General features: G+C 40.8%; 2 protein-coding genes across 2 annotated transcripts; one reads left to right on the top strand and one right to left on the bottom strand.

The window, feature by feature from the left end:
• The first annotated feature begins 692 nt into the window (after positions 1-692).
• Positions 693-7,976, top strand: LOC106555302 (caspase-3). The gene is made up of 4 exons (XM_014074124.2): positions 693-908; positions 3,235-3,407; positions 4,378-4,507; positions 5,439-7,976. Exons 1-4 carry the CDS (start codon positions 713-715, stop codon positions 5,678-5,680), a joined length of 741 nt encoding a protein of 246 aa, XP_013929599.2. The 5' UTR covers positions 693-712; the 3' UTR covers positions 5,681-7,976.
• A 659-nt stretch (positions 7,977-8,635) lies between these two features.
• TGOLN2 (trans-golgi network protein 2) lies at positions 8,636-17,197 on the bottom strand. The gene is made up of 4 exons (XM_014074123.2): positions 17,011-17,197; positions 13,972-15,338; positions 13,120-13,203; positions 8,636-11,285 (listed from the first exon to the last, which is right to left on the bottom strand). Exons 1-4 carry the CDS (start codon positions 17,111-17,113, stop codon positions 11,280-11,282), a joined length of 1,560 nt encoding a protein of 519 aa, XP_013929598.2. The 5' UTR covers positions 17,114-17,197; the 3' UTR covers positions 8,636-11,279.
• Between the last annotated feature and the right edge of the window lie 378 nt (positions 17,198-17,575).

Here is a 17,575-nt window from a genome sequence, read left to right as displayed (position 1 = left end):
AGTAAAAAAAAATATTGGGTTTCTGTCTAGATGGTCTCTTGTGACGAGCCGAAGGACAGAGAATGGAAGTGTGATCTTCCTCCCATATTTGGGCATACCAGGGGTTGTGACTTTAAATATAAACATATATATATATATATATATATATATATATATATATATATATATATATATATATATATATATATATATATATATATATATATATATATATATATATATATATATATATATATATATATATATATATATATATATATATATACACAAACATATATATACATACATACATACATACACACACAAACATTATATATATATATATATACACAAACATTATATATATATATATATATACACACACATACATACATACATACACACATACATACATACATACATACACACGTTTGTTTCATTAACTGCAGTAGATTTTCCAAATTGAAACACCGGTTTCACTATATTACAGTATTACTAAGTAAGCGAAACAAACATAAAAGCTGCTTTGTGACGTATTTCATATATGAACTGTACACCTGAGAAAGACCAATGTTCGTAATATTATCTGTCTAATCAAACAGGATATGGATTTTCAATTCACAGCTCCACACCCTGAATGCTGAATCATAAGAGGTCAGAAGGGCACACATAAACCTATATCTATGCACACAGGTGATCTTTTAAACAGTCCAACCTCAGGAGCTTCCGCAGCATGGCTCGCCCCAAAAGGAACAGAGCTGTGATCATTGTCAATTATCAGTTCTTTCAAGCCGAAGAAGAACTTAACCGAAGAGAGGGGGCCAAAAAGGAAGCAGACAAGCTTTTTAAAGCCCTTTCCAAGTGCAATTATGATGTGAAATTGTTTTGGGATTTGACAGCCGAAGAAATAGAAGCCGTGTATGAGCAAGGTACGTTTGGGTTGAAGGCAACTGAGACGCTCAAAAAGGTACACCTGAAAATCCCTCCATGGAAGTGTTGCAAAGCCTGGGGGAGCCTCCAAAAGTTTGTTCTACTGTTCATCAGAAAGGTCTGAGCTGCAGGGAAGAGAAGGATGGGGAGGATTTAAGACTAAATGGACAGCGGGATTATATAGTTAGGTTGTACATAATTCGGCTGATTATGATAAAGATATAAAAATATATGATTTTTTGTCATCTTTCCTGGGTCTTTGCTGATGAATGATGATGATGATCGAGGGGTAAGTTTATAGAAAAAGGGCTGAAGTATGGAAGGAAGTTGTATTTTTTTTAAGTTTTTTTGTTTTAATTAAACAAAAACACACAAAAAAGAATCATCCTTCATTACATCTTGTAGAAAGCGTGTTGATTGGTTACAAATATATTTCGTGCGTTTCTTCCACAATCATTACTTATACTTCATTCATATTGAATTGTACATTTTAAATCAAAAATCTTTATGTATTTTACTTTCAATGTACCACAATTCTCATTTAATTACAATTATTTAAACGTGCTTTTATCTGAAATCATTTGTATTTAAAGACACAACCTGGTATGGTTGTATTTTAAGAGACAGTGATAAGTTGCTAACGGGATGAAGGGGAAAGTTTCTTTTTCTTTGAGGAGTGATATTTTCCCCCACTTTTTCATATGTACCTTTATGTACTGTATGTACTTATGTATACAATGGTTTTTTGTATTACCTTTATCTGTTTAAATATTTATGGGGATTCTCAGTCATCCAGGTCATGGTTGTCCCAAAAGTGCTTTTTCAAGAGGCAATCCGATTTATTTATTTTTTCCTTGAAGACGTTTTGCTTCTCATCCAAGAACTTTCAGTCAGAACGGAAGAAAATTCTTGGATGAGAAGTGAAACATCTTCAAGGAAAAACTAAGAAAGTCCGGTTGCCTCTTGAAAAAGTACTTTTGGGACTTGATCTGTTTAATATAATCCTTGACAACATTTTTTTTATAAACATATTTTTATTTCCATTTTCATAACATACAATCACATGTATACTATACATAGCCAGTATCATATAGTATTAAATAATGATTACATCAGTTCCTCTTGTTCTCAATGCCCCAAAAAGATTAACACCCATTATTAAATCTTCTACTCTCCATACACCTCTTTCTTCTACCTCTCTCTTACTTCCTATCTTCCCTCCATCTTCCTTTCCTACTCTACTTCCTTTCTCCTTCTCCTCTCTCTATATTCCACTTCTCCTTATCCTCATCTTCCCCCTTACCCTCTCTCCTATCCCTCTCTTCCCACCTTTCTTCTCCCTTCTGCTTCCCACTCTTCCTCTCATTGGTGTATTTCCGCTTCCATACTACTCTACTTCCCCTTCCTTTCTCCTTCTACTCTCTCCCCTTACCACTCCTCCTTATACACCTCATCTTCCCCCTTCACCCTCTCTCCTTATCTTCTTCTCTCCTCTACTTCCGACTCTTCTGCATCCTGTCTTCCCTCCATCATTTTCTACTCTACTTCCTCTTCCTTTTTCCTTCTCCTCTCTCCCCTTACCACTCCTCCTTATACACCTCATCTTCCCCCTTAATATAATCCTTGACAACATTATAAGGAAAAAAAAGAGAGAGAAATGTCTGATGTGCAGGGACATTCAGAAAGTTGGAGGACTGGATTTTATAGTTTTGCCCACTCTTTGGATTGCTTTGATCCACTTTATAGATGCCCCTGACTCTAGAGAGTGAGCCTAAGACCTGGATGGGCATCTAGAAGCTGTAACATTTAGCCAAACATGAAGAAAGTATTCTTATCAGTGAGACATAGTTAGAAGAGGGATGTGGAAGATACCCATTGTTGCTGAGGGGTTAGGGATACCATATAGCTGCAGTTTCACTACAGATCCCTGGAGGTCCCTTTCCATCACTAAAATAAGAGATGACGATGCAGAGCATGGAATAATAGGGTTGGAAGAGACCTTGGAGAGCTGAATGCAACAACATTTCATTTTAATGTATGCTGATTCATATACATTTAAAGTGACAATAAAGACCCAAACATGAAGCCAACCTGCTGGAAGTGTAAACCTTAACCTTACATCAGGGGTCTCCTACCTTGGCAACTTAGCAAAGCTGGCTGGGGAATTCTGGGAATCTGCCACACTTATTGAAGGCACCTGCCTTAGACAATGCTCCCCCCCAATGTACTTTTGGTGCTCACTAGGAGTGTGCTTCTAGGTGTCTTTTTGTATATTTCATTGAGAGGCAAGCTCTGCTACCCTTTTCTTAAATTGTGTCTTTGCAGAAAGCCAGGCACTACATGGGAAATATTTTGTGAGCATCCTCTCAAGCCACGGAGAAGAAGGCAGCATAATGGATAGCCGAGGACAAGCATTAAAGCTAACTCGCATTTATAAGATCTTATCTCCTGAAAGGTGTCCACATTTGGCAGCAACGCCTAAAATCTTCTTCATACAGGTAGGAGCTGTGGGGTTCTGGATCCAAACAGAAACAGTGAAGAATGGGAAATCCATTCATTCTTTTTTTTTTTTATCCTATAGGACAGGGGTCTTGGCAAAACACAGCCTTGCAATAATTTCAAGACCACTACAAAATCTTAGAACGTAGTCTTCCTTTACACATCTCTCTTGATTGCATGTATTTGAGATTAATAGGGAAATAACCTCAATGAGATTAATAGAGATTGGAAAACTTTGATTTCGTGACTCCAGACTCCAGTCATTTTCAGATCCAAAGGTAGTACTTTCGAAGTTATGCAACCAAAAGCTGGCAACTGTCTCTACATGCACATGAGTTCTGAGTTTGCGAACAGGGTTTGCCCTCCGCAATATGTACAGTAACTGTAGAAACCCCCTTGAAAAAACGAATGACTCATTCCGGAAATAATGTTTTTGATGCCATGTCTAGCATACGTGAATGACTCTGATGTCAAAAGATAAAGCGAAGGTATTTCTAATTCTCCTTACACAGCAACACAAAAACTAATGTCTACGTTAGCTTTAATGTAATTTCCTGGATACCTTTACAGCAGGCGTAAAGTTCAAACTTCGATTCAGTTATACTGTTTATTTTTTCCAAAGGCAAATACAAGTTGTGGGAATCTATGCAAGAGAAGACAGGGTGAAATCCATTTTTGTTGCCTGGGCAAGTCCCTAATGCCCCAGTCCTCCAGTTAATGCTATTTCGTTTATTTATTTATTTCTTTGTTTATTTAAAAAGCATGCAAGTTTCATGCAAACTGTTATCCTCATTCCTTCAGTTTAGCCCATTCAGATGAAAATGGCAAAGGTGTCACCTCTCACTCATGGTCTAGATAGAATAAGTCATAAGAAAATTTGAAGTGACTCTCCAGGGTGTGTGGATCCAGCAAACAAAGGGCTGTGCACAAAGGCTATTTAGCAGCTGTTGCCTTCCATGTGTTTTTCAGGCATGCCGCGGAGAGAGATTTGATGATGGCATCCAAGTAGAAACAGATAGCAGTGCACCAGAGGAAGACTATTTCTCACATTACCTGTCTATTCCCGAAAATACTGCTGTCATGTTTTCTTGCTGCCCAGGTATGTCAATCTAACCACCTAAACCTAGGCTAGGTCAGGTTTGCAGCAAAGGTAATCAGATACCTCAAAATAAATGCACAGGATTGGGGAGAATTACCCATTTGGGAGTTTGAAAAAAAAAAAAAAAAAAAAACAATCAGCCAGAGAACAGCTGGTTTGTGAGTCTTAGTAAGGGCACTCGGCCAAGAGAAACGTAATTACAGATGGTTGCTAGTCCATCACAACTTATAATCTAATGTAACCATGGGGTCTTATCATTCAATGATAATCAGGGAGGGCAGGAATCAGCAAAAATGCATGCAATAGCTTGAACAGATACTTATGAAGAGGTGAACAGTAAAAATCTGGAATTTCAGTAGCAACCAGTTCCTTTCCAGATTTTTCCCATCATTCCCTGTGTAGGGCTGATCTTGTTGTCACGATGAAAGGACAAAGGACGAATCAATTAGGATGATACGCTAAGAACAATTCAATTGTTCTTTGCAGAGAAGAGTTGTATCTTTGGAAGCTGCCAATCTCTTCTTTGATTTTTCAGGCTTCTGGACAATCGTTGCAATCCTTCCATTGCAAATAGAACAACACTTAGGATCTAGAGCCGTTTTATGATTTCACCCAGCCACTGTTAAAGGGATGCAAAGCTTGTCCGTGACTTTATTACTTTGGCTTAACGATTTTGGATGGCTCTTTCAGCATGATTTAAACGCAATAGGACTCTAACTCTGGCCAAAGAGAAAGTCCCTATTTGCACAACAACTAATTTCCCATGTAATGTGCACTTTATCATTTCCTGGCTCTTGAGATATGGCACATACTGGCAAGAGATGCGTGTCCAGATTTTACTAGACTTCTCTAACATGTTTGCTTAGTGTAGAAAAGTCCCGTTGGACTTTTGACATCTCCTTATCTTTCTTTCTCTTTCTCAATTGCTCAGGCTATGTTTCCTTCAGCAATCAGTTGGAATCGATGTTTCTCAAAGCATTACTGGAAGTGCTAGAAGGAGAGAAAAGAAAACTGAAAGCCACCACACTCATGACTTGGATTAACTGGAAGGTTGCTTTTCATTGTGAAGCAAAAGGAAGGAAATATAAGGGCAAAAAAGAGATGCCCTGCTTTGTCACAAACATGGTGGAGGAGGTTTACCCTTTTAAAGAAGACAGGGAATACTCGGATTAACCAGATCACTCCAAACCTAAAAATACAACTCAGCCGTTGGTTCATAAGGCAGTTTGATTTTTTACTTGCTGCATTTTGATCCAGCCAATTATAATTCATTCAAGTAGTCAGTTACAGAACCCCTTAATGTATTGTTGTCTGAACGTGTCCATGCATACCACGCTAGGAGAGAAACAGGATGGGGATACTTCCCCACCCCAGAGCCAAGGTGGCGCAGTGGTTAAATGCAGCACTGCAGGCTACTTCAGCTGACTGCAGTTCTGCAGTTCGACTGTTCAAATCTCACCGGCTCAGGGTTGACTCAGCCTTCCATCCTTCCGAGGTGGGTAAAATGAGGACCCGGATTGTTGTTGGGGGCAATATGCTGACTCTGTAAACCGCTTAGAGAGGGCTGAAAGCCCTATGAAGCGGTATATAAGTCTAACTGCTATTGCTATTGCTACTTAAAAAAAGAAATGGTTTAAGGAATGCTCACCCTTACAGGAAATAAAAATATGAGTCATAATAGTGGCATGGATATTATACAACCCTTTGCCTTTGAAGGAGTGGTGGTGGTGGTGTTTGTGTGTAAGCAACTGCTTAAAGACTATGGCTTTTTTTGCCAGTCTCTGTGACAATGCTAAGAAAAGGTGTGTTGGTTGAAGTTGTCAACAGATGCTTTGTGTTCTCCCATGCATTCCACCCTCCCTTTGGATCCAATGCTTTGAGCAACATTTGTTTGCAGGAAATGGAACAGAATGTGTCCATGTTGCCCACTGTTTGACTGAAGAGTGACATGCAAATTCTTGAAATAAATTAAGTAAAACAGTAAATTGTGAAGATCGAGAAGGGAGCTGCATAACATGTCAACGGGTCTCTCTCTGAAGGTACAGGTAGTGTCAGGTTACATTTAATAACTAACTACTCAAGAAGTTACAACGAACTTTAAGAAAGCTACTTATGACCCGTCCTCTAAGTTATGACTGATGCCCCTCCGTGGTCACATGATCACATTTCTGACGAGTTGTGGCGTTCCAGTTATGAGTGTGATTTATAACATTTTTATGGGTTTCAGCAAAAAAAAAACCCTGCTATTTAGGAGAATGGAACACAATTCACTTTATGACTGTGGTGACTCATTTTATAACCATTGTAAAAATGAACATGAATTTGAATCCAGTCTTGACTCATGACAATGACTGACAAGCAAAATTCTAGGCTTCACTGTGGTCCTGAGTTGAGGACTACCTGCATGGGTGGATTGCTTCCTAGGCCTTGAAATTCAAGGTTCCTTTTCGGGCCATAATGTACATTTGGAAGATGGAGAGATGGGGTTGTACAGCTGCTTAATGTACCTTCTATGGATGCCGTCTTAGAATTGCTTTGCAACTGGGAAGCCTTAGAAACCAAATGAATGGTTGGAATGTTTTGTTTTCTTTAAAAAAAAGATTGGCATTGTCGTTGTATAAAAATGTTAAACACAATCCTAAAGAATCAGGGGTATAAGAAAAACAAAGTTAAATGCTAATATAGTCATATGGCATGAATGGCATCAGGAAATAATATTTTCCCTTTATTTTGTTATTTGCTCTGCTTAGTAAGTCAGGCAACAAAAGAAAATAGGTTTACAATAACAAAACCTACGCTAAATCCTTTTCCTTCACTGCATTTAAATCCATGTCTAGTTTCACCTCTGTTCATCTTCATCATGTGGAACCTGTTTCTCTTCTTCCATAAGCCAGGCCTGCATGACTTTCCTATTAAAAGGGAATGCCCCAAAAAGTTAAGATCCCTTTTGACGGACAGGTGCCAAAAGTAGGACTGAGGGTGTGGATTCTTCACTAGAAGCATTACATTTATCAAATTGGGGTACCTTCCCTGTTGTGGCTCGGCAGGAGCCGTTGGCCACCAGGTGGCGGCAGAGCATTGGATCAGAGGGAGTGTTCAGGGAAACACTTGGGAGTTGTTGCAGGATGCACCCCGTCGAAGGGTTACTCGATGGAAGGCACAACTGAGTACTTACAGGAAATGATTGCGAGCAGCTGTTGCTCATTGGGATCCTCTCCTGAGTATAAAGAGACTGCTGGTGAGACGCCCTGGTGGCAGAAGTCAACGTTCCGTTCCCGTTCTAGTGATTGTTTTTGTTCGCGTTCACAAACTGAGAGAAGCCAACTTGGATAAGTGGGTTGAGATAAGAGAAGTCGGGTTTGCATTTTGGTGTGAGTTATAGGACTTTCTGCCAGAGCTAATTATCTTTGTTTATTTGGGCTTGCAGCCAACAAGAGCTTGGACTGATTAAAAGAAACCTTTTTAGTTACGTGGCTTTTGGCTTTCATTCCTGGACGGAGAAGGGGGGGGGGGTCAGAACACTTCCCTATGCCTTCGCGTCCCATGACTTCCATGACCAGAAGATGGGTAGGCTAGGCATTGCCCTCTTCTCCATTTCAGCCTGATAGGAGGAGTTTTCCACTGACAAAGGAAGAAGATGATCACACAGACAAAACATGGAATTCAATGGGAAGATTATGCTTCGGAGAAAAGGTAACAGTTAACAGTCCTGGAATAGTCCAAGATTCAAGTCTCTGAATAGCCAGGTAGCCTCTTATAAGAGTTTGAGCTGTCTTTCTTTCAAAGAACCCTGTTCTGAATATATAAGGTTGAACAGGAAGAGAGAGGTAATCTTTTTTACCTACAAGATTGAAAAGGGAGAAAGGAAGTTGTTGAATGCCACCCTGAGTGTCTTGCTAGGATAGGGTTACTGTAATATATACATTGCTTACTTCTACTGGCGTCTACATTGTACTCTTACACCCTGGATTTTAGCATGGGTGGCTCAATGAATACAGCACCACTCACCTTGAGTGCCCTCTGAGTAGGAAGCGCTACATTGAATCAATAGCAACAAGAGACAGTGTGGAGCCTCTTACAAGCAGACCCAGCAGAAATGATGACACTGTCTTTTGACCACAAAAGGAATGGTGGTGTAGCCATTTATTATTTGTTCACTAAGATTACAAAGATTAAAAAATAAATCTGAACATTTAAGGTATTTTTTTTTTAAGCTGGCCAATTCCAAAACACACACACATACTTCTGCTTTCAAACAGGGAAGAGAGCTGATTTTGACATTTGGAAGAGAAAAATCCAGCAATGAAACTCAACTGGACTGATTAAAAAAAAATTACAACCTGAACACAAAAGAATATAACGAAGCTTTTACCTGTTTAAACTTGAACCTCATGCCTAAAATCAAAACGCCACGAAATTTATTAGGTTCCAACAATTCCTTCATAACTAAGAAAGTGACAAAAACTTTTCACGTCATGCACAACAACAGAAACCATCTACCCGTGATACAACTTCGATCCAAAGTTTCTATTGCACTTCAGAAAATTACATTTTATTTTAGGATTGACAGTCATGTGCTAGTTACAAGGTAAGAAAGGCCATTTTATGGCCTGGAAACGCCCCACTCTTGATCTTCTGACTTTGCCGTGTCAAGTTACATATTAACCACATACAAAAACTGGCAGCTGGGTTTCCAAAGATACCAATGTACTTCCCCTATTTATATCATTTAAAGGGCACCCAGCACTAAGGTCGTTTTCCTGATTTAATCAATTAAGAGCTAGAATGAGGTTGCACGCTAAGCTTCTGGATGATGGAAGGTCAGTTTGACTGCTTCTCTGTAATTCTAACTACTTGAACGTTGAGATCCAAACAGCTGATAAGTAACAGCCCCAAAAAATTTGAGGGTGGTGTGGAGACATTTCTATCAGCAATAGCAATAGCAGTTAGACTTATATACCGCTTCATAGGGCTTTCAGCCCTAAGCGGTTTACAGAGTCAGCATATTGCCCCCAACAACAATCCGGGTCCTCATTTTACCCACCTCGGAAGGATGGATGGCTGAGTCAACCTTGAGCCGGTGAGATTTGAACCGCCGAACTGCAGATAACAGTCAGCTGAAGTGGCCTGCAGTGCTGCATTTAACCACTGTGCCACCTCGGCTCGGCAGGAAGTATTTTATACAGGAATGCTTTGGCCTGCCAGATAAAGCCTAACTGACTGTCCCATTCCGTGACCACCTGCAGAAGTTACGGAAAAGAAGTGCAGAAAGATTCTTCCAGGTTGAATGTCCTATCATTTGATGAAGACTAAAGGCAACTTGGCTTCTCACTGAGGGTGATATTATTAAGCATACCAAAATGAAAGTGGAAACTAAAATCAAAGTAATCCTCAAAAGGGACCTTAGGTTTAGCTTTCTAGTGCCATACAAAACATCAGCTTAAAGACTATGAAGGCCACAGGACAAATTCAAGCTAGCAACAATGTGAAAAAGCTGCTTCACATTACAGGACTGCCTATGCAATTATAGAAACACCAGTGCCGAGTTCAGATGGGGGACGGGGGAATATACGCACCCCACCTACTCTTTAACTGCCATCTTCTGCAACCTCTCTATAAATGGTACCCTTGGGTCTATTCCTATTTTTTGTGCCCTTCACATAGAATGCAATACTCTGGCTATGGGTGGAAAGGGCCAGTGGAAGATTTACACAAGCAGTTCCTTTCTTGGATTGAAAAATGAGTGTCTGCCAGAACGGTAGACTTTGATTCTGAATAGATCCTATTTGCCATTGGGTAGTTTGTGCAATTTGCAATGGGTTACAACGGCCCCAGACTGATTGTTGTCCTTCTGAGATTGATCATGGGAATGTGGCGGTAAGGATCGGAAAGATCTTAATTCATGGAGAATGCTTGAATTAAGCATTCAGAGCATGGTGGGGTCACAATAGCAATAGCAGTTAGACTTATATACCGCTTCATAGGGCTTTCAGCCCTCTCTAAGCGGTTTACAGAGTCAGCATATTGCCCCCAACAACAATCTGGGTCCTCAGATTGTCAACGTTTCTTCAAACATTTACCTGCAGTCTAGCATCAGAAAAGGAACGACTGACTAAGTGATCAACCAAGACTTGGGCCGTATTAAGTCAAGCATTAAAACTCTGGTATTTCACAGATCATTGACACTTAAGATAGGAAGTACAGGATATTCACTTCTCAATATTGCCGTCTAAGACAGGAAATGTTCAACCAGTGCATCAGGCAATGCATGCCTCAGTGGAAGAGACACTTTAGGGACAAGAATCAATCTTCATAAACTCTGCTCCAAGCTCACGAAACTGACTATGATTCTAACATCCAGAATCGAGGGGACAAAGTCAGCCTCCCCGTTTTAACATTCCTTACGATCAATTTCACAGATAGTAAGTACCGCATCATTCAGAGGAAAATCACAGAGCCACTCTCTAGTGATTGGTTCTTCTTCACAGCGCAGGAGAAAAACAGGAAAAATGCAGGAAAGTCACTGAAAAGGGAATTAACAGTCCAGGGCTTTGAAAGAGGGAACGAGGCATGGCAATGGAGAAAGTGCATGTGCACAATTAAAAGCAATTTTGCGCCTACCCCCCCAACACCCCACCCCACCCGGGCACAATAACACAGCCAACAGGCTCTGAGGCTGTCCTGACAAAAGGCTGGACATGGTCCTTTTTTCTATGTGCCGTTTTCAAAACGAGTCCTCATGCAACACAAGAGCGTGTAGAAAGGTTTGGGTTTAGATCTGCGGAGAAGAAAAACAAAGGGAGACGTCAAAACGCTTGCCAAGTTCAGACCCGGTGTTCAATTGTATTCCTTGGTATTGAAAAACCAATGGGAAGAAAATGGTCCTTCCCAACTACATATACACTATATTGCCAAAAGTGGTTCCACCACAAAACCGCCGTCGACTAAAGCGCGTTCGACGAAACCGCGTACCTGACGTCATCACAGCGCGATGAAAAAAGCACGCTGTGAGCGGTAAAGCTAAAATTAATGCGTAAACCTAAACCTAACCCCCCAAAACCTAACCCCCCGAAACCTAACCCTAAACCTAACCTTTAACCTAACCCTAAACCTAACCCTTAACCTAACCCTTATCCTAACCCTTAACCTAACGCTAACCCTAAACCTAACCCTAACCCTAACCCTTAACCTAACCCTAACCCTTACCTTAACGTGAATCGTCTTGCTTTAAAAGCACTTTTTAAAGCGCCCTTTTTTCTCCGCGGTCGTATTTGTCGCGCTGCTGATGACGTCAGGTACGCGCTTTAATCGGGCGTGCTTTAGTGGACCGCAGTTTTGTCATGCCACGGCCAAAAGTATTCGCTCACCCATCCACATAATCAGACTCAGTTGTGAGCGAATACTTTTGGCAATATAGTGTAGGTTAACAAGGACCATTTTCATTGGTTTTTCCTACAAGTAGTCCTCAATTGACGACCAAAAGTTACAATAGATTCAAAAAGGCTACTTCTGACCTGTCCTCTGCCACAACCCTCCCGTGGTCACATTTCATGCACCTGGCTACCGGTCCACATTTATGACCATTTGCGGTGTCCCAAAGTCATGTCTTACGGTTTTTGAAGTATTCCAGCGGAAAAAAGGTCAAAAATGCCCATTGGATAAGCTGGACTTGTTTGACAACCAATGTTTTGCTTAACAACCATGTTTACAACTGTCCTAAAATCGAATCCAGTCACATGGTGCCTTGACTTATAACCCCAATGACTTAAGACCAAAATTCCGGGCTCCATTTTGGTTGTAGGTCGAGGACTACCTGTGCTACATTAATGATGACACAGGAGCATGACAGATCTTGTGTTCCCACTAGTGAAAGCAGATTTTGGATGAGTTTGAAAGATCTCTATTAATTATAACAAACTAGAAAGGGACGAAGAATTATTTTATTACAGAGAAGAGAGGATTGAGTTTTTTTTTTAAAAAAAACAGGCAACACTTTAGGTGTCTTTTTGAAGCTTTAAACCCAACTCTTCCGAATGAACCAATGAGCTAAGTTCCAACGCACATACCTAATGCTTATTTCTTCTGACTATGGATCTAGGCTTGTAGATTCTAACCAGGAATAAAGTACCAAAGAATGAAAGCAAAACCCAAGGCAATATCATCAGAAATATGGATTAGAACAGTGTTTCTCAACCTTGGCAACTTGAAGATGTCTGGACTTCAACTCCCAGAACTCCCCAGCCAGCGAACGCTGGCTGGGGAATTCTGGGAGTTAAAGTCCAGACATTTTCAAGTTGCCAAGGTTGAGAAACACTGGATTAGAAAAGTCCATGCATGCTGTAACATGTCTAATTCCTGGGTGTCCAACCTAGGCAGGGTAGCCTTAAAACTCGTGGACTTCAACTTCCAGAATTCCTCAACCAGTCAAGAGTTGAAGTCCACAGGGCTGGAACATACCAAGGTTGGACACCGCTGGTCAAAATGGAAGTATAATGATGCACATATTATCATTGTAAGCAGCTGTGAGAAGCGATTGTGGCTTTAAAGAAAGTTTTTTAAAAAATCAAACCATAAATTTAGCTGTTTTGATGCTCATGGCGGAAAAAACTTACCTTTTGATCCAGTCGCTGATAGTCGCTAGATTTGGGCCTTCGGGTTATCTTCGATTTTTTCCCTTCTAGAGCAAAAGCAATAATCTTTGCAAGGGAAGAAAAGAGAATCAATAAGTGTGCCACAGTAAGAATTTGAACCATCACACTAAAATGAGCAAATCAGCTTGTCATAATTATTAAACTAGAAAAAAGCACATTATTTCAGCAGAGGCTTAAAAAAAGAGATGGCACGGATAGTATATTAAAACCTATAAAATAGCAACAGTTATGTCACACCAAAGGGGGGGGAAATCGAGTCTCACTTAGAAAGTAAGACATGATTCAAAGTCATAACCCATCAAGTACGCCAGAGAATATAGAAAAAAATTCATAATTGGAGTGTTGCTTGAAACAGCTTCTCTACAGCCAATAGACCAATTACATCTTTTCCAAGGTAAGAAAAATGAACAACGGTTTGCAGCATGTATCAGTCAAAGCCAAGGAACATATTTTAAAATACCTAGCTTTTTAGAAGCTTTACATAGCATTAGCATGGTTTACTCAGCATGATCCCCACCCACAAAACCAATACCCCAATATATTTTGAGGGTAGAGTTTTATTTTTGAAAACCCAGTAAAAAAACAAATAAGTCAAGTCCTGGCTAAAATAGCCTCATTAAAATCAGATTATCTACAGGACATTACACGATTTCTTTTTGCTAAAGATGCCTTGAGGAAACAGCTTTCATTTTTATCATCAGTCTAGCTGAACAGGCAGACAGACAAAGAATGGACAGATATAAATAAATAAATGGATGGACAGACAGACACACAGATAGAAAATTATCAATACTAACTAGTCAGAATACTTACTTTCCGTTTATTATGATAGGCAATGTATAGGGCAGCAACAATAATAGCTGTGGTCACCAAGTAGGCAAAGAAGTGGCTATTTTCAGATCCATTCCTGGGTGTCCCCTCTGACTCTTCCTCATGCTTTGCACTCTTTTTCTGTTCATCACCCAACCCTTTTTCTTGTTCATCTCCAGGGTCAACTACCTCTTCCTCGTTTTTTTGGGATTCCACAGGATTTAACTTTTGAGGATGTTGATCCAATGGAAGATCCTGGTCTTCCGCTTGTTTTGACTCCTCATCATTTGTCTCTTGTTCAGAAACATCTTGATCAGAAATCTCTGTCTTAGATTCTGCATCTTTGGCATCAGCAGGTTTTGATTTCGAAGAGCCTTGAGCATTCGGGTCTTTAATTAATGGCTCCTCTCCCTGATTTGGTTCCTTCGGTTTTGACTCTGGAATAGCTTTATCAGCTACGTCTTTCTGAACGTTGGTGGCTTCAGGAGAATTTATCTTCCCAGAAGCAGGTTCTTGAAGAGATGAAACTGACTGGGGATTCTGGTCTTTTTTTGGTAAGCCTGGAGATTGTTCTGATTCCTTAACATTTACACCTGGCTGAGAAACACCTGTCTTAGATTCTTGTGTGTGATCTTTCTCTTTCTGAGTGTTTCCGGTTTGAACAGGATTTAATTTTGAAGGCTCTTGAGCAGAATCACCAGGCTGAGTGTTCGGGCCTTTAACTGATGGGTCCTCTCCCTGCTTTGACGCCTTAGTTAACTCTGGAAGAGATGCACCAGATGTTTCTGTCTTAGCTTCTTTAGGTTTATCTATGTCTGCCATACCTTTGGTGTCTTTAACAGCATCTACCTTTGCAGGACCAGGCTGTTGAGCAGACTGGGGATTCTGGTCTTTTACTGATGGGTCCTGTGATTGTTTTGGTTCCTTAACAAGTGCATTAATGTCTTCTGAATGAACTGTCCCTTTCTCAATCTTTTTAGGCTGAACAAGACCTGATTTTGGAGAAGCGTCTTGAGCAGAAACCCCAGCGTTATGGTTCTTAATTGATGGGTCTTCTCTCTGTTCTGATGCCTTAATATTTGACTTTAGAAGAGAAGATGTACCAGAAGTGCCTGTCTGATCTCCTTGAGATTTACCTATGTCTTCCTGAGGTTGGTTGGATCCAATAGCACCTGGCTGGGAATCTTTGTGATCAATGGATGATTTCGCTGTTTCCATCGCTTTATCAGAATCTTGCTGGGGTGGCTCTTGCTGGCTATTTTTTACATTACTTTGTATAACTTGATGTGGTTCAGTTTCTACAGAACCTTTGTCTGGCTCTGAAGCACCTTGACTCAACTCCGTTAAGGGTAGGTGATCACTGGACAACTCTACAATGTGGAAAACCTAAAGTTAAAAAGTATTCTGTATGCTATAATAATACTGTGTGGTGGTGTACAGTAATGCAAACTACAAAATAATGCTGAATATATTCACCCTTTTTAAGTACAACCTTTTAGGTAGCTTAGAGGTAGTATTTGTATAACCTAGTACTGTGGCCTTGGGCCAGAGACAGCTAACATAAACCAGACAGCGGTCTGTCTAGAACAGGGGTCTCCAACCTTGGTAACTTTAAGCCTGGCGGACTTCAAGTCCCAGAACTCCGCTGGGCTTAAAGTTGCCAAGGTTGGAGGCCCCTGTTCAAGAAAGTAAGAATAGAATGGTGTAATAGGAGATTGCAATATAAATCCTGTAGTATATTGGACATGTTGACAATCTCACACTGCAAGGGTGAAATATAATAAGGAGGTCATTTCAATGGGTATCATGGTGGTCCAGAGGAAGAATTACAGTGTAATTCTATCATTCCTTTTACAGGTAGTTGTCAACTTACAACAGTTCACTTAGTCAAAGTTATGTCAATGAAAAAAGTGACTTATAATTTTCACAATTACAGCCATCCCCGTGGTTACATGATCAAAATTCACAGCTGGCAACTGATTCATATTTAGGACAGTTGCAATATCCAACCTTTTGAGACCTTCTGACAAGCAAAGTCAATGGGGAAACCAGATTCATTTAAGAACCATGTTACAAATATAATAATTGCAGTGATTTGCTTAACAACTGTGGCAAGAAAAGTTATAAAAAGGCAGCAAAACTCACTAACAAATGTCTTACTTAACATAAATTTGGGATTCAATTGTAGTCATGCGTCTAGGATTACCTTTACCTTTCTACTTCAAATGTAATTGGCCAAATGTATATAATTGGAGGGAACATTTTGCTGGGGGCTCTCCCCTCCCTGCTATCTGCTGGTAGGGAATCCAGTCATCAGTGTTAGTGCTTTCCTATAAAATTGCACCTATCTCCAATGCTTTGGTTTCTAAAGTGAGAGAGCAACTTTCTCACAACTGCCCAAAACATTTTCATACTGAACTTTCATTAATAGTGCAATGTGAGTTGTACACATTCATGCCACATTTAATTCACATCCCGCCTTTATAATTTTTTTTAAGCAACTCAAGGTAGAGAACATATTTCATATTCCTTCCTCCTATTTTTCCTACAATAATCCTGTGAGGTGAGTTGGGCTGACATCACAGCAAGATCGCATTATTTCGAGTGGCTGTGTGGCCATTTCCAATCTCTATGTTTTATTATACATTTGCATGCTTGACTTAATAAGGCAAGAAAGGCAATCACATATTGAAATTAAGCTATTATATATGTTGTATTTTGACAACGCTGTGAGTGAACCCTGGCAATTTCGGCACATGGTGGGATAGCTGGCTGGAGGATTCTGGGAGTTGAAGTCCACAAGTCTTAAAGTTGCCAAGTTTGAAGACCTCTGGTATAGTCCTTCAAAGAAGGCGGACCGTACAGACCATCCTGATAGCTTCAATCACTTTGGAACGAGCATGCGATGATTTCCCTTCCGTTAGCCCTCCATCCTCCTAGCCGCCATAGCGAAGCGATGAGCCCAAGGTCTGCGGGCAGGACGGGGAGTGAGGGTGTAAAGCAAAGGCCTCCTCCTTCTCCCCCTCAAGAGCCTCTACTGACCTTGAACATTCGTCTCCTTGCTCTTTCCCGCGTCTAACGGCGCCGCGCTGCCCCAGGCAGCCAGCCAACACAGGAGGAGACACCAGGACCAACACGCCGCCATGCCGCCTCAGGATCGCTTTCTACTTCCGCCCAGTTGCCAGCGGAAAAGGAAATCCGCTTTCCACGGCTCTCGCAGCGCCCATTTCCGGCTGGGGCTCCTTCTCTCTCCCCTCCCCGCGATGCTGTTCTCGCGAGAGCTGAACTTCTCGGGAAGGCGAGAGGAGGGGCGGAAATCTTCTGGAGGGCGTGGCTTAAGATCCCAGGGAGGAGGGGCTGGAGCTTGCCGCTGGAAGGGAAGCTCCTGCTTGAACCTCATTTGGGTGAATATACACCGCCGGCTTTAGGCAGCTCCGCAATTCTTTTTCTTCTTCTAATTGAGAGTTGATGTGGACCACTCCAACTTGGCATTTTCCAGACGTGTGGATCCGAAATCCCAGAATTCCCTATCCACACATCTGAAAACTCCCCACTTTGAGAAACACTGGTGTAGATTAAACCCTCCCAACTCCATGTCTGAATTGTA

This window comes from Thamnophis sirtalis, unplaced genomic scaffold, assembly GCF_051295495.1.
Source record: "Thamnophis sirtalis isolate CommonGarterSnake01/CBP01778 unplaced genomic scaffold, rThaSir2_p1.2 scaffold_2, whole genome shotgun sequence".
Classification (NCBI taxonomy): Eukaryota; Metazoa; Chordata; class Lepidosauria; order Squamata; family Natricidae; genus Thamnophis; species Thamnophis sirtalis.
This window is presented reverse-complemented; position numbering and strand designations above follow the sequence as displayed.

Bases quoted from the DNA above. Each gene is read 5' to 3' on its own strand.
- LOC106555302 (XM_014074124.2), top strand. From the start codon at position 713: ATGGCTCGCCCCAAAAGGAACAGAGCTGTGATCATTGTCAATTATCAG. The intron at 909-3,234 runs GTACGTTTGGGT...GTGTCTTTGCAG, and splicing joins AGAAGCCGTGTATGAGCAAG to AAAGCCAGGCACTACATGGG. The intron at 3,408-4,377 runs GTAGGAGCTGTG...TGTGTTTTTCAG, and splicing joins CTAAAATCTTCTTCATACAG to GCATGCCGCGGAGAGAGATT.
- TGOLN2 (XM_014074123.2), bottom strand. From the start codon at position 17,113: ATGGCGGCGTGTTGGTCCTGGTGTCTCCTCCTGTGTTGGCTGGCTGCC. The intron at 15,339-17,010 runs GTCAGTAGAGGC...TCCACATTGTAG, and splicing joins CAAGGAGACGAATGTTCAAG to AGTTGTCCAGTGATCACCTA. The intron at 13,204-13,971 runs GTAAGTATTCTG...TCCCTTGCAAAG, and splicing joins CCTATCATAATAAACGGAAA to ATTATTGCTTTTGCTCTAGA.